The sequence below is a fragment of the Magallana gigas genome, chromosome 5, assembly GCF_963853765.1.
Source record: "Magallana gigas chromosome 5, xbMagGiga1.1, whole genome shotgun sequence".
In the NCBI taxonomy this organism is placed as follows: Eukaryota; Metazoa; Mollusca; class Bivalvia; order Ostreida; family Ostreidae; genus Magallana; species Magallana gigas.
Window position 1 is genome coordinate 24,335,864 of NC_088857.1, and position 17,396 is coordinate 24,353,259.

At 36.4% G+C, this 17,396-nt stretch overlaps 1 protein-coding gene and 1 long non-coding RNA gene across 2 annotated transcripts; both read left to right on the plus strand.

Annotated features, from left to right (window-relative positions):
- The first annotated feature begins 35 nt into the window (after positions 1-35).
- On the plus strand, positions 36-3,255 carry LOC136275589 (uncharacterized protein DDB_G0286299-like). Its single transcript, XM_066085178.1, has 4 exons — positions 36-213; positions 1,792-2,616; positions 2,855-2,958; positions 3,085-3,255. Exons 1-4 carry the CDS (start codon positions 36-38, stop codon positions 3,253-3,255), a joined length of 1,278 nt encoding a protein of 425 aa, XP_065941250.1.
- Positions 3,256-11,300: 8,045 nt separating this feature from the next.
- LOC105340634 (uncharacterized) lies at positions 11,301-13,621 on the plus strand. The gene is made up of 4 exons (XR_010713885.1): positions 11,301-12,605; positions 12,719-12,937; positions 13,031-13,256; positions 13,402-13,621. It is a non-coding gene; the product is annotated as an uncharacterized lncRNA (long non-coding RNA).
- The last annotated feature ends 3,775 nt before the right edge of the window (positions 13,622-17,396 follow it).

A 17,396-nucleotide genomic window follows, 5' to 3' on the forward strand; every position in this document is an offset into this window, starting at 1 on the left:
TTGTAACTCATTAACTTACATGTAACTCGGATAAAATGTTTGCGTGTATATTCTTCAACGAAGATGCCAGTCTTAGTGTTGTTGGGAAAAACAACAAGAGTTTAAAACTTGTAAGTGACGACTGGGAACCACGAGGAAAGGTTGAAATGTACTGGCCAGGAAAAGTCGCGGGACAACGATCCCTTTATCATGGAACCATAATCAAAGTTGGGGGTAAGTCAAAATGAATACTTTTATTAAAGATATTAGAGAACATGTAACGATTGTAGTTTGTTGAACATATATTAATTTATTATTTTACGCAGCTACACGGATATAGTTCAGGAACGTATCAGTATTAATTTAATGTACCTATTAATGTTATTCATCTTGAACATTCGAATAAAATACATGGCAACAGAAGTTATTTAGAATTAATAAAAAAACTTATTTAGAATTGTACATAATAGAAATTTCCAAAGCGCATTTTATTAGTATGAACAAATTATGAATCCCGTATCAGATTTTAATTTCGAACTCTCGAATCCGCCGCCCAAAATTCTAGTCACGTGACATTGTAACACCGGAAGTTAATGTAGGATGAAACAATAATGTTTTTTAAAATGGTTTCTTTAATAAATGCACAAGTAAATCCACAGGGTAGAATAGATGTTAGTTTGTTTTTACAAATTTTTGCAAATTATTTAAGATTTTATTAAACATGTTAAGTAAACATGACATTTTGGCGATTAATCATTTCTGCCCCCCCCCCCCCCCCCCCTAAAAAACAAGTTTTTTGTTACGGTTTCGAATACTATAGGTTTTATTGTACTGAGTGATGAACACTGATTGTGATTTTGTTTGAAAACTAACCTGTGCATATGCACTGATGTTTTTATAAACAATTTAACAATAGTATTAGATAAGGAAACCACAGATACGTGTGTGTGGGGGGGGGGGGGTGTTACAGGTACGTAGCACGGTAGGAGATTGCACGGCAGGAGTTATGATTTTTAACTACCCCCATGGGCAGATCTGTAGCCATGTGTTTGCAACATTCCACCCACTTAAAACTACAATGACACATGCCATGCACAATGAAAACAATAAACATTATGTTTTATCTAGAACATAAACCGACCCTTTCTCTATAAATACTGGTAGATTAGACTCCCCGCTGTCTAATCCTCTGAACTCAACCATTGCTTTTATGATTATGAATTACAAATGTCATAATATACATGGGGGTAAACATCGATAACCCCCCCCCCACGCACACACTAACGTTAGTTACTTGACAGGGGGGTGTCTCATGTAGGAAAATATTACCATATTTTTAAGTAAATATAAGTAGTGTATTTAATTTGTAAATCTTTATGAATACATAAGTATATTATGTTTTTTATTTCAAAACTTGGGCTAGTATACCTAAGGCTCCAACTTCTCAAAAATTCAATCTTTTCAAGGTAAATTTAGGAACAATTATGTTTGCTGCGATTAAAAGGGGGGGGGGGCTGAACACTGAACACTCTATGGTGCTATGTGCCTAATGGTTGGGTCTAACTTTGCAAAAAAAAGTGGGGGGGGGGGGGGTAACCCCCCCCTCTTCCGATGCCTATGCCTTAATACATTAACCAACCAATAATCCCCGCTAATTTTCATGCCTCGATCTAGAATAATAAACAAAATGAAGACTGTCGTCATCTCTCTAAACTTAATATCAATTTAACTCATAGGTATTACTGGTATATCATAATTTTGCACTTTTTTTTTTTTTTATAAAAAGTTAACAGCAAGCCTTTTGTTTTTCAGACGAAGAAAATTTGAACAAATTTGCAACACTTGCTTATTCAAAAATCTTGAAAAAGCAGAAGGGGCTAAATGATGTTCCAGAGGAGCTGTTTTCTTTTGAAATGAGTTCAGACGAAAGTTTCGAAAAAAGACATAGGTGTAAAACTAAAAAGATGCAGGAGTCAGAGGAGCAAGAGGACACGCTGAGTCCCAAAAAGAAGAAGAAGAAAGATGATGGAAAAAAGGAAGGTTCCAAGGAAAACAAAGATGAAGAGAAGGAAAAGAAGAAGGAAAATTCATCAAAAAAACAGCCAGAAAAACAAAAAAAAGTGTCAAAAAAACTGGAAGCTCTGCCTGAAGGATTAAGGACCTTGCAGAACAAATATTGCAGCGATCTCTTTGGTCAATTTTCTACATCTGTCCCAGCAACCTTGCCAGAAACTGACGGCATATTTTCTGTCTCCAACTTTAACTTGATTGACCCAGAGAGTACCCTTTCAGAGCCAGCCTTACCAGTGTTAAAGCCCACTGCATCCAAGACACCTGTTGACCCAAAGAGTACCAATTCAGAGCCTGCCTTACCAGTGTTAAAGCCCACTGCATCCAAGACACCTGTTGACCCAGAGAGTACCCCTTCAGAGCTGGCCTTACCAGTGTTAAAGCCCACTGCATCCAAGACATCTGTTGAAAAAAGGTCCGTACCATTGTCAACATCTGCATCATCTCTAACCATGACAGATACATGGGAGGTCTGCATGAATGCAGTTAATGCAACAGCTACATCAGACCATGAATCAATGCAGTCACTAACGAGGCCTAACATCTCAGCTTTTTCTCAAGTGCCTAGTAAGTCATACATAGAAAAAATGTTTTATTTTATAATTTTACAGTCCTCTATTTAAAAGTAAATTATTTTAACTTGATACTACCGGTACTCTGATTTAATTCATTCATGTATTGAAACTTATAAATCTTTTTAAATTAAAAATTTTGGAGCAAAAATATATGCATCAATTCTGGTAGAGTATGTTATTAGATTCTCTGTAACATATACTACGATTTATAACTAAGCTCATTGTTTCAGTTCCATCTGGTGAGGTACTGCAGGTCCTGGAGGGACTAATGAAACCAGAAGTCCAGCTTTACATTAGAGACTTAGTCCACTTTGTAAAGCAAAATAAACCACAGGTATGTATTGAATCAGATATAATAGGAAATGCACTGTCAGATTGATACTTAAGTTAACACAGAGTGTTTATTTTTAGTGTTAACATAGAATGTTTAAACTTTACAATATACTTATTTTTTATGTAGAACTCATTTGAGAACACCAGTGGTGACCAGCAGAGTTGGGAGCAGACTGGACATCACCATGACTTCACCGCACCTTACAGACAAATTGAGTCTCATTACAGCAATCCTGGGGTATCACTTGTTACTAATTTTTATTATTGGGGTTCTTATGAGTATCCTTGGGGTTCCTAGGGGTATCCTTTGGATACTTGGAGGTGACCCTTGGATTCCAGTGAGATCCCTTCGGTATTAATAGCTATTAATTTCTATCATTGGGGGTACCTTGGGGTGAGCCTTGGATTTGAATGAGACCCCTGGATTTTCAGTGGTTAATAATTTCTATCATTGGGGTTCGTAGGGGTATCCTAGGGTTTCCTTGGGGTGTCCTTGGGGTACTAAGAGGTGATCCGTGAACTCAAATGAGACCCCTTGGGTATTAATAGTTATTAATTTCTATCATTGGGGTTCCTTGGGGTTCCTTGGGGTTAAATGACTCACCCCCGCCTGTATAATAAAATTTTCCGGCTGAGATTTCCGTCTTTAATTCCCCCATATTCTCCCCTAGGAGCTTGATTAGCCTAGTACCCGAGGCCTTCCGAGTGCACTCGGAAGGCCTCGGGTACTAGGCTAGAGCTAGTTAATATCAAAATCCTTATTGTTTATGTGTTTGAAAATATGGCATCAAAATAGTAACACGTCAATGACCCAGATCAACGGAGTCTTGGTAAAATGGGTAGGCAAACCCGGTCCGGGGCAAAATAAAAGCCGGGGCAGATCAATATTTTTCAATTTTCTTTGTGAACAATCAACCAATCTCAATGAAATTTTCAGGATATGTCACCAATCAGTATAACTGTATTCGCTCTAAATATTTCTGCAAAACAATGAGTATTTAGAAATTTATCGACGATTGTTGATTTCCAAGTTGGTAAAATGGGTAGGCAAACCCGGGTCGACATTTTACGGTTTTGTGGACTTATTTAAGAAAAAAATGAACATTTTACGTTCCGTAATAGCTGCGTGTCTATGTTATTCCACATGGATATTATTTATGTTATATTAATGTTACTTTTCATTACAATAATTCACATAATTAGAGAATAAAGATTACAGATACTGTGCCTTAATTTTAATATTAATGCTTGTAAGATATTGGTTTTTTTAGGTGAATTGAGTCTGGGCCCTGGTTGGGCGTCGTGGTTATCCCGATAAGAACAGTACTTGCTTACAAAAATTAAAAATAAACATAAAAAAACAATAAACAAATCAAAGGCCGGAACGGCCACAAAGGCGTCGAACTGACTTTTTCTTTAATATAGAATATCAATAATTTGAATTTCTGTTAATTTAATAGTCGTATATCAAATAATTTTAGACATAGAATAGAGAAGTATATGAATTTTGTTTTGTGCTGCTTTAAAAACAAAAATAAGTTTATTTTCATATAAAATAGGTATAGGTGCTTTTACAATTCAATAACTCATTATGTTTACAAAATTCGAAGAAATTTCAAAGTTTAAAAATAAATTATTTTCTTTAAACAATTTTCACAGGTTCATGATTCGAATACATTAACAGTATGTCCCTAATTATAATAATAAAGCATACTTTTATTTATTTCAATTCCCGTTTGAAACAAGATTCCCTATGGTACTATACTGTTGTTTACAAACAAATCCACAACACGTGCTATCTAAAATGCTCGACCAGATCAACTGAATTATCGTGTTTATTTTTAGCAGTAAAATCACTAGATACGTTTATCGCTTACATTTATTTTGGAGACCGTGCCCGATAACAAATAAATTTACATCGCAAATTTTATTTCTATCGGGCACACTCTCCAATTAAAATGTAAGCGATAAACTAAAATAATATTTAGTGAATGTTTACACCTGATTGTATTCATCCGCCATTTCTTGATTAAGCAAATTTATACTTATGCAATGAGTTGTCAATAACCAGGTAGGCAAAGTTGGTTTTTTTGTACACAATTTAGTTTGATAAATGGAATAAAAATCTTGAAATACATTTAATACTTTAAAGAACTTATTTCTTATACGCATTTAAAAGGCGGTGCAGCGCGTGAATTTGGACGATTGCCAATCCAGACAATCGCTAGAAGGCTGTCGAGCATTAGCTCAACGTCTTAAAAAATTAACTACAAAACAAGAGGCCCATGGGCCACATCGCTCACCTGAGGAACAATAGGTATGATAAAATCAGCTTAATGGAGTCATAATACAAACAATCTTGACAATGTTCAATAATACATGTAGATCCTGTATAAATAAAATCCATTTTTTCCCCCTGGATTTTCTTATGTTTATAATCATTAGTCCCTTTTCTGACAGGATGATTTTATAGTCATTTCACATGTTGAGTATTGCAGTCCTCAAAAAGGTCCTTTACAATTGTTTATATATGGGATATTAAGCAACATCAAACTCTGAACCTTCTTGTGAGGCCGAAGAATTGTCCTGCAGCCAAAGTCTTAACAATAATAAAGAATCATCTGGCTGATTAGTTTCTGAGAAGAAGATTTTAAAAGATTTACTCTATATATTCCAATGTAAAACTTTAACACCCCCCCCCCTCAATGTGGCCTCACCCTACCCCCAGGGATCATGTTTTCACAACTTTGAATCTACACTATCTGAGGATGCTTCCACACAAGTTTCAGCTTTCCTGGCTGATTAGTTTCTGAGAAGAAGATTTTTAAAGATTTACTCTATATATTCCTATGTAAAACTTTGACCCCCCATTGTGGCCCCACCCTACCCCTGGGGGTCATGATTTTCACAACTTTGAATCTACACTACCTGAGGATGCTTCCACACAAGTTTCAGCTTTCCTGGCTGATTAGTTTCTAAGAAGAAGATTTTTAAAGATTTACTTTATATATTCCTATGTAAAACTTTGACCCCCCCATTGTGGCCCCACCCTACCCCCGGGGGTCATGAATTTCACAACTTTGAATCTACACTACCTGAGGATGCTTCCACACAAGTTTCAGCATTCCTGGCTTTCTGGTTCTTGAGAAGAAGATTTTTGAAAATTTCTCGAAATTTTTCATTAATTTCTAATTATCTCCCCTTAAAAACGAGTGTGGCCCTTCATTTTCACAATTTTGAATCCCCATTGCCTAAGGATGATTTGTGCCAAGTTTGGTTGAAATTGGCCCAGTAGTTCTTGAGAAGATGTTGAAAATGTGAAAAGTTTACAGACAGACGGACGACAGACAAAATGTGATCAGAATAGCTCACTTGAGCTTTCAGCTCAGGTGAGCTAAAAAGCCAATTAGCATGCTTATTTGTTTATATTATCACAGCTCTTTAAAATAATTACAGTAGTGCTATATAATATTTAAAAAACTAAAATTAAAAAAAAATAGTGCTTTTAATGAAATCTTTAAATATTTATTAAAGGTTAAAACTAATGTGTAACACCAAAACATTACTCACCTTTTCAATTTAATAAATTAGGCTCTAATGAGGATACCTCCTATTCGTTAGAGCTGTGTTTATGATAGCTAACATCCTCATAATTTCGGAATTTTTGAGTTTGTCTAGCAGTAGACATTTCATAAAACTTATACTTTTAGATGGCCTTAGAAGCACCAAAAGTACCTTCAAAAATGATTATTTTCGTTTTCGGCCAGGGGGCTTTGCCCCCCTGGTCCCCCTACCAGGGCTCTGCCCTGGACCCGCTCGGGGCCTGAGGCAGTCCCCAGACCCCTCGCCGAGATAAGGTTGCCTGCAGTTCCAAATTTTTTTCCTTCTATTCAAAAACTTATTGAAAACACTGTATAAACAAGAGGCCCAGGGGCCACATCGCCCACCTGAGCAACAATTGCCTTAATTCTGATCGAATTAGCATTACAGTATCAAAATATCTTAAATATCGCCCTACCTCTGGACTATTATTTAAATAAAATTGAATCTATACGATTTGGGGATGCTTCTATTCAAATTTCGGCTTTCCTGGCCAAATAGTTTTTGAGAAGAAGATTTTCCCTCATTGTGGCCCCCCTACCCCCAGGGACCATGATTTGAACAAACTTGAATCTACATTCTCTGAGGATGGTTACACACCAATTTGAGCTTTCTTGGCCAAATAGTTTTTAAAAGAAATTTTTTTAAAGATTTTCTCTATATATTCCTGTATAAAAATTTATCCCCCAATTGTGGCCCCTCCCTACCCCCGGGGACCATGATTTGAACAAACTTGAATCTACACTATCTGAGGATGCTTCCACTCAAATTTGAGCTTCCCTGGCCTAATAGTTTTTGAGAAGAAGATTTTTAAAGATTTTCTCTATCTATTCCTATGTAAAACTTCATCCCCCAATTGTGGCCCTACCCTATCCCCAAGGACCATGATTTGAACAAACTTAAATCTACACTACCTGAGGATGCTTCCACTCAAATTTGAGCTTTTCTGGCCTAGTAGTTTTTGAGAAGAAGATTTTTAAAGATTTTCTCTTTATATTCCTATGTAAAATATGATCCCCCATTTGTGGCCCCACCCTACCCCCGGTGACCATGATTTGAACAAACTTGAATCTACGCTATCTGAGGATGCTTCCACTCAAATTTGAGCTTTTCTGGCCTAGTAGTTTTTGAGAAGAAGATTTTTAAAGATTTTCTCTATATATTCCTGTGTAAAACTTGATCCCCCAATTGTGGCCCCACCCTGCCCCCGGGGACCATGATTTGAACAAACTTGAATCTGCACTATCTGAGGATGCTCCCAATTTAATTTGAGCTTTTCTGGCCTGATAGTTTTTTAGAAGAAGATTTTTAAAGATTTTCTCTATATATTCCTATGTAAAACTTGATCCCCCTCTTGTGGCCCCTCCCTACCCCGAGGACCATGATCTGAACAAACTTGAATCTACACTACCTGAGGATGCCTCCACACAAGTTTAAGCTTTTCAGGCTGAATAGTTTTTGAGAAGAAGATTTTTGAAAAATACCAACAAATTTTCAATAATTCTCAATTATCTCCCCTTTAAAGAGGGCGTGGCCCTTCATTTGAACAAACTTGAATCCCCTTTACCTAGTGGTGCTTTGTGCCAAATTTGGTTGAAATCTGCCCAGTGGTTCTTGAGAAGAAGATGAAAATGTGAAAAGTTTACAACGACAACTACGACAACGACAGACAACGGACAAATTGTGATCAGAAAAGCTCACTTGAGCCTTTGGCTCAGGTGACCTAAAAATAGATTAAATTTTACATTAAAACAAATAAGATACCTTTTTTTAAATTATAATTTATTTATTTTTTCTTTGCATTTGACATATAGTAATTACACATAAACCTTTTGGAAATTTTACATCTTCATTAACAAATTTGTAATACACACTGTGAATAAATTTTTTTTCCTTCTCATTATTATACACACATGTTCCCAGTTTTAAAAATAATTTTTTTAAAAAATATTAATTTTTAAAAAATCCAATTATTTAGTTTTTGGTTCAGGAGACTGTACATAAAGCAAGGAAAAAAATTCCCAATTTCTATCAAAATGTCACATTTTTCCCAATCCATTGGCCCTGGCCCCAGTACCAAAAACGGGTGTGTACTGAAATTGAAGATCATGTGTCAAACTTTGATTTGAAAGAGCAACTTACTGAAGTACTTGGTCAGATGAAAAATTTGATGCATGAATGAGTAGGTTGGAACAGGATCATAAGAATTTAAGGCCTTTTGTGGAAATGACGCTGAATATTTATTGTTGTATTTGTATATCGAATAAATGGTTTCCACAAGTACAGCTTGGTGATCTATAATCATATACAATTAAAATATTACTAAAACACTCTCATTCTCTACATTCACTCATTAAATTTATCTTTAGTTAAATAATATTTAAATTACACATATTAGTCGGGTTGACATGCTATCTTACGACATATGTACAGATTCCTGACACGTGATGCTAGTGCAGCTGTATCAAGTGGTGAAAGAGCAGTTGATGATAGAGTTTTAGAGTTCCTTTTACAAGCTGATGCACAAGAAATGTTTTATGACTTGAGAAACAAGAGGCCCAGGGGCCACATCGCTCACCTGAGCAACAATTGCCTTAATTCTGATCAAATTAGCATTACAGTATCAAAATATCTTGACAACTAAGTACAGTAGATCTTGCTAAAAAAATTGAAAATCTGCCAATTTTTATCCACCTCTTTCTTTTGGTAAATACCAAGCCCCTTTTCTTGTTGTACCTGTAAGATGATTTTTCTCTTTTCCTATATACCCCCCCCCCCCCCATTTTGTTGCCCCACTTTTCTCTAGGGTATCATGGTTTCACCAAACTTATATCTGCATAACCTGTGCTTTCACACTAAGTACTGAGTTTTGGACCGAAAAACTTTCCCAGAATATTTTTAAAGATGTTCTCTATATATGTAAAAATTCAGACTGCCATCACGGCCCCGCCCTACCACTAGGGACTCTGATTTTGAATTTACAATACCCGAGGATGCCTCTACACAAGTTAAAGCTTTTCTGGCCAAATGGTCTTTAAAAAGAAGATTTTTAAAGATTTTCTCTATATATACCTATGTAAAAATTCATCCCCCACTGTGGCCTCACCATACCACTGGACTATTATTTTAACAAACTTGAATCTATACGATTTGGAAATGCTTCCACTCAGATTTGGGCTTTCCTGGCCTAATAGTTTTGAGAAGAAGATTTTTTTAGAGATTTTCTCTATGTATAAAAATATATCCCCCATTGTGGCCCCGCCCTACCCTCAGGGACCATGATTTGAATAAACTTGAATCTACATTATCTGAGGATGGTTACCCGCCAATTTGAGCTTTCTTGGTCATATAGTTTTTGAGAAGAAGATTTTTAAAGATTTTCTCTATATATTCCTATGTAAAACTTGATCCCCCAATTGTGGCCCAGGGACCATGATTTGAACAAACTTGAATCTACACTACCTGAGGATGCTTCCATTCAAATTTGAGCTTTCTGGCCTAATAGTTTTTGAGAAGAAGATTTTCTCTATATATTCCTATGTAAAACTTGATCCCCCCGTTGTGGCCCCGCCCTACCCCAAGGGACTATGATTTGAACAAACTTGAATCTACACTACCTGAGGATGCTTCCATTTTAATTTGATCTTTTCTGGCCTAATTGTTTTTGAGAAGAAGATTGTTATAGATTTTCTCTATATATTCCAATGTAAAACTTGATCCCCCCATTTTTGCCCCACCCTACCCCCGGGCACCATGATTTGAATGAGCTTGAATCTACACTACCTGAAGATGATTCCATTATAATTTGAGCTTTTCTGGCCTAATAGTTTTTGAGAAGATTTTTAAAGATTTTCTCTATATATTGCTATGTAAAAATTCATCCCCGTATTGTGGCCCCACCCTACCCCCCGTGGGCCATGATTTGAACGAACTTGAATCTACACGTCTATCTGAGGATGCTTCCACTCAAATTTGAGCTTTCCTGGCCTAATAGTTTTTGAGAAGAAGATTTTTAAAGATTTCTTTATATATTCCTATGTAAAACTTAATCCCCCAATTGTGGCCCCACCCTACCCCCGGGGACCATGATTTGAACAAATTTGAATCTACACTACCTGTGGATGCTCCCATTTTAATTTGAGCTTTTCTGGCCCAATAGTTTTTGAGAAGAAGATTTTTAAAGATTTTCTCTATATATTGCTATTTAAAAATTCATCCCCCCACTGTGGCCTCACCCTACCCCCGGGGACCATGATTTGAACAATTTTGAATCTACACTTCCTGAGGATGCTTCCATTTAAATTTGAGCTTTTCTGGCCTAATAGTTTTTGAGAAGAAGATTTTTAAAGATTTTCTCTATATATTCCTATGTAAAACTTGATCCCCTTCTTGTGGCCCCTCCCTACCCCCGGGGACCATGATTTGAACAAACTTGAATCTACACTACCTGAGGATGCCTCCACACAAGTTTTAGCTTTTCAGGCCAAATAGTTTTTGAGAAGAAGATTTTTGAAAAATACCAACAAATTTTCAATAATTCTCAATTATCTCCCCTTTAAAGAGGGCGTGGCCCTTCATTTGAACAAACTTGAATCCCCTTCACCTAGTGGTGCTTTGTGCCAAATTTAGTTGAAATCTGCCCTGTGGTTCTTGAGAAGAAGATGAAAATGTGAAAAGCTAACGACGACGACAACGACTACGACAACGACTACGACAACGACAGACAAATTGTGATCAGAAAAGCTCACTTGAGTCTTTGGCTCAGGTGAGCTAAAAATAATGGCAGACCCAAAGATGCATCATTGGACCCATTCTGGAATGCCCTAGACGTCTATTTAGATGAGGTATCTGTTGTTCAAGAGAGGTGTCACTCTGATAAAATGTACATTGCCCTTAGCCATTAGCTGCCAGGATTTGAGAGAAACTATAGCTGCAAGGCTGCCTGCAGGATCAAATATACCATCCCGGTCATGGTTATCACTGAATTTTTGGCCCTCCAACGCTTTTGTGAGATCAGCAGTATGCTACACAAGCCGTTTTAAAGTCAAGTATGCTGTACAGCAAAGACTAACAAGAGCGAAACATCCCGATTCATCTTATGCCTTCAATCTCCATTCTATGATGAAGGAAATGGCAGTGAAGTTGGGTACAGATTGTGCCTTAGTATGCCTAGATGACAATTCTATAGGTGAACCTGGTTCATCGACATCAACAGGTGTTAGAGCTCATAACAAGTCTTTGATACCGAAGGGCGCCAAGCTGTCAGCCCTTGACCATGACTTCCACATTCATGGTGCAGTGCCATCAGTGCTGCTAGATGTTAAATTGAGCTACCTCAGTGTAAAGATGACAGGTTTTACAATGGTGTTCTTCATGTCACTGTAAAGGGTAAGGTTTTTACACCATCCAGTCCTAAACGCCATGCAACTGAAAGCATATCTATTTTTAGGAATACCAGAAGTTCTGATGGACTTTCCCTTGAGTGTCCGATTCTCTTTATCTACACTGATGGAGGACCAGATCATAGAACAACCTTTTGGAGTGTAAAACTTGCCCATATATATAGCTTCATTTATTACACTTGACTTGGACCTTCTCGTTGCAGCTAGGACTGCACCCTTTCACAGCTTCAATAATCCAGCTGAGCGTTGCACGAGCCTGTTGAATCTGGGTCTACAAAATGTATGCCTGCAAAGAAATTCCATGGAAGCCAACATAGAATACATTGTTAAACCTGCATCAACATTAAAAAAACTGAGGGACCTTTCTGAGAGACAACCAAATGTCAAAACAGCACTTGAAGAGTCCCTAAAACCTACCCTTTCTCTTTTGAAACATAGATTTTCTAAGCTCAAGCTACATGGCAGACCTGTAGTTGTACATGATGCTGTAACATTGGAAGAGATCATGAATATTAGTGATGTCCTGGATTTGTTTAAAGATGCAGAAGATTCTAGTAGTGTGATAGATACAAAAGAGAAAAATGCACCAAAAAAGTTGAAGGCTTTCATAGACAGACATTGCAGAGCACGGCAATATTCATTCCAGGTACACGTGAAATTAAATTTTATTTTTGATATTAAATGATATACATATACATCTCTAAAACATATCCCTAAATGGATATTCATCATTTTATTATGATATCACTTGTTTAATAGATAAAAAAATGTGATGCTGCTGATTGCTGGTATTGCACCCTCAACCCAAAGAGACTACCAGCAGATAAGCCACTTCATTGGTTGCCTGGTCCCACTAGAGGTCCTGATGGCACTTTCCAACCTCTTGAGGATCTCTTGGGCACTGAGACAATAGACAGGGATTGTCCTGGTCTCAGTGATAAAGGAACCACAACAGAAAATGACAAGTTTTGATAGGAGGTAAAATGGATGTCCAAATGTACTTCTGCTGCAACACAAGAAAAAACCAGACTGTCTTTTTAGATATTTTTCTATAAAATATAATGATTTCAGGTAAAGTTCGCAGTTTCATCATGTGCTGTCTCTGTGAAAAACGTAGAGTTGTTTATTGCAAGGAACGCCTAAGCAGACAACGTTACTGATATTGAGGAGGTCCAAGATAACCTTCTCTATACTTGTGGATCTATGCTGTTCCCCTCTGGTCATAGAAATCATGAGACTGTTGTAGTCAAGGAGGGACTTGAGTGTGCAGCCAAGATGGAAACGACCTATTCTGCTGGTTAATATTGGTTTTATATGATAAAAAGCAAATATTACTAGATCCACAGAAATTATGTCTTACACCTTGAATAAATATATACATGTAGTCCAAATGTTTAAATCTTTAATCACTTTTAGTAGTATTTAACTGTTTCTACTTGCAGGCATCACCACCAAGTTTCAGCCGGTTGTTTTTACTGTGGCGACACGGAGGTGGACAGCACATCCCTGGCTGAAGACTGTGCAAGACTTGAATAAACATTACAGCATTGTCCGGCCCATTTGTTTTAACTGCATATCAAGAGGCATCCAGCCTAAAGTTCGAAATGCTTTGAAATTGAATAGAAAGTGATCATCAATCATGGAAAATAAAGTTTAAAAGAAGCCTGTGTTTTTTAACTTTTTAATATATAGTAGATTAAATGCTTTATTCAGTCAATTAAATGCTATTTGGATTATGAACTCAGTCAGGATTTCAATTTATTTTTATTTTTCCACTACCCAATGCATATTTTTGTAACCAAAAATTGTAAACCAAAAAAAACTAGAAAACTGACCAGTCAGGAAGGGCCCCGCTATGACAATTAATATACAGAAGTGAAAAAAACTTTGAATTCCATCCTCTTTATATTAACAATGATGAAAAATAAATGCCCGGCATAAGATGTAAAGAACTGCAATATATAGGATCTCATGATTTGTAGTTTGATATGGTTTTCATCCAACAATTAAAGTGTTAAACTGAGGGGTAAAAATATAAGGGTGCAGCTCATGGAATGAGAGTTAAATTTGATTACATTAAAAAAAAAATATATGAAAATTATAAGTAACAACTGTATTTTTAAAATTTCAAGATAATTCCTGAATGTCCAAAAACTTTGTATCTGCATAAAACAGAGATAACCTCATGTCTTATAAAAACAAAACTAAATTAAATGTGTATTTAAAAAAGATTTAAGCAGGTGTTTTATAAAATGCAAGCCTTCAGTGAATGCAAATACATTGTATCACCCAGGGTTGACCTCAACTTCAAAACAAACATCAGTTGCAGACAAAGGTGTTCATTAATCTTCATATGACAGATAGAGATAATCCTCTAAATTTTCTGCAGCAGGCAAGATAATTAATCCCAGGGGATTAATTGTTCTGCTCTCTCATCCTTTTCTTCTAAATTTACAATAAGATTTGTTTTTTCAGAAATGACAGAATGGGGTTATTATCTGATTACCTGATAAAAATAACAGCATTAAGCTAGGCAGAAAAAAATTAAAAAAATTATAATTAAAAAATAAAATAGTGAAAAAGGATATCTTAATATATATCTTGATTTTAGAATTCAATAAAATTATCATAAATCATTGTGTACGGTATTTTAACCAAAATAAAGTATGAATATTATATTTTAAATCCATATTTCAAAGAATGTACACAATACTACACATCATTCAAAATTGACCTTAACTTCAAAACAAAGTTCATTTGCAGACACAGGCAGTGCAGTAATTAATCTCAATGTGTCAGATAAAGATAAAGCTTGTGGAAGGTTAATTAATCCCAAAGGACAAATATTGCACAGCCTTCCTAGTATACAATGGTAACATTCTCAGCAGTTATCTCTCTTTGCCCATTCATTCTTATGCATAGTTAAGGAATCTACCCCACCACCCCAGCTCCAAACCAGAAGACATAGAGAACCAAACTTAGCATCAATATATGTATTTCTGCCTACTGAACTGCCATACCAAATTTGAACTTGATTGGGCAACCATAAAAAAAGTTATTAGAAAAAAACAGAAAATTTGTGGACGGAAGAGTGACAGACGGACGGACAGAAGGACGGACGGACAGAGTGATTACTATAGGGCACCCACAAATCCTTGCGGGGCCCTAATTAAAACTTTGGCCTGAAATAAGTACGTCAAATACAAAGATATGGGTTCTTATTTACACATCACAAAATTAAACGGCGTAATAATCAGGTTATGTAGTAATTCGAATGTAGTTTCCAATTTCATGAAATTCTATTTCATAAATATAATTGATTAATTTCATATTAATATATTTACATCTCCCAAGTATTATTTCCTCTATTTCTTATGGAAACTTATAGTTAATTAATAGCTCTATAGAAACAGCCAGACTGAAATCTACACGCCCCATTTATCGATTGGTCGAAATCTACAGCGGCTGAAACTGACAAGAAAACGACAGGACAGATATCGACACGCCCTTTTATCCATTGGTCCAAACCTATAGCGACCTAGGAAAAATCACGGACTGCACAAAATAATCATGACGATGTCAGACTCAAAGTCTCACAGGAGATGATTTGGCTGTTTCTTTTAGCTAACTTACTTACGTACATCAACAGTAATTTAGTGAATTTAACTTGCTTTTCCTAATCAACGCGGGTTATGTATTTTTTCTGCAATGTCACTACCTTCATATCCCAAATGAATCACCAAAGAAAGCATTTTATTGTTTAAATGAACCACACTTTATTTACAATGCAGCTGTTATGCTTATATTTGATGTGGATTTACGAGACCCGCATTGCCTGCAATGTACAGTACAGGTAAAGTAACAACAAGCAGCAGCAGAAATAACGATAAATCACACCTATTCTAAATAACTGTGCGATGTTGCGTATGAATTGTGCAACTGTTTGTGAGTGTGAGTGTGTTTGTACTTATAGGTTTTATTTAATAAAATACAATCCTCTAAATAAAGAACCAGTGAATAGCTGAAATCAGTACCAGCGTTATTAATCATACAAGACCCTGCGACATAACAAGATGTAATTATAATCGGGCCAATTATAAAGTCTCCCAAACGACCAAGGCCATCATTGGGAGTAGGGATAACCCACATGGGTCAAACATTACAGACAAAAAAGATTAAGAGCTTGATTATTTTTATTTCTGAAGTTTCATGATGTTCCCCAGGGGTCCTTTACACCTCAGGTGAACTAACATGACCCAAAGAAGAAGAATATATATTGTGAAGGGTTGGGGATCTTAACTGTTTTCAAGATATTCGTGCACTTCTGTTTCAGGGGGGTCAGGACCACCCCCAGGACCCATGACCTACATACCATTTGATGCCTCTTGACACAAGGAACAAAAATATACATGGTTTAGGGGTGGGGATCTTAACCATGTTCAAGTTATTTGGGCACTTTCTGTTTGAGGAAAGTCAGGACCACCCCCAGGGCCCATGACCTACATACCATTTGATGCCCCTTGACACAAGGAACAAGAATATACATGGTTTAGGGGTAAGGGATCCTAACCATTTTCAAGATACTTGGGCACTTCCTGTTTGAGGGGGGTCAGGACCACCCACAGGGCCCATGACCTACATATCATTTGATCCCCATTAACACAGGAACAACAATATATATGGTTTAGGGGTCAGGATTCTAAGAGTTTCTGAGATATATGGTCATTTTCAATTCCTAGGGGTGGGGATGACCCCAGGGCTCACAGGGTTGTCTCTAAAAATTGGAGTGGAAGGAGAAATGAAAAAGAAGAAGGGGGTCTGGGGGTCTTGCTTATAGCTACATTGTGTTTGAAATGCAAAAATAGCTGGGTAATTAAGGGCGCATTATAGGTGGGGGAATTCCCCGCCTCCCGGGTCTTAGAGACAACCCTATGTCAGATCTAATAAACCCTATATATTGCCTGTAACAGTTAATATATGATTCTAAAAACCCTATATTATTATCTTTGTCCGTTTTCAAGTTATAACCATTTACAATAGAGTCTACAATTTTTCCCATAGGCTTCAATGACGTTTTGACTATTCAGTATCAGCAGAAGAAAAGAAGATGGTTTTTAAACATTATTTACATTTACACTATATGACTATAATTAGCCCTTCCCTAGATTAAAAACCCCTACCCCGAAGCACATGAAATTCACAATTTTGGAAGAGGGCTTCCTGGTCTACATAACTATGAACTCATATTTTCTTTCAGATGTGCAGAGGTACAGTCGAAGATTCGATAGAATTACTATATATGCACCTTAACATTGATGGGCAAGCATTTGTAATAATTTATGGATAGTGATAGTAATTTCAAGCTAAATGTAAATTCATTCTAATTGTTGTTTTCAAGGTATATAATGTTAAATAAAAAATTTTATACATGTAAAAT

Bases quoted from the DNA above. Each gene is read 5' to 3' on its own strand.
- LOC136275589 (XM_066085178.1), top strand. From the start codon at position 36: ATGTTTGCGTGTATATTCTTCAACGAAGATGCCAGTCTTAGTGTTGTT. The intron at 214-1,791 runs GTAAGTCAAAAT...TTTGTTTTTCAG, and splicing joins AACCATAATCAAAGTTGGGG to ACGAAGAAAATTTGAACAAA. The intron at 2,959-3,084 runs GTATGTATTGAA...TTTTTTATGTAG, and splicing joins TAAAGCAAAATAAACCACAG to AACTCATTTGAGAACACCAG.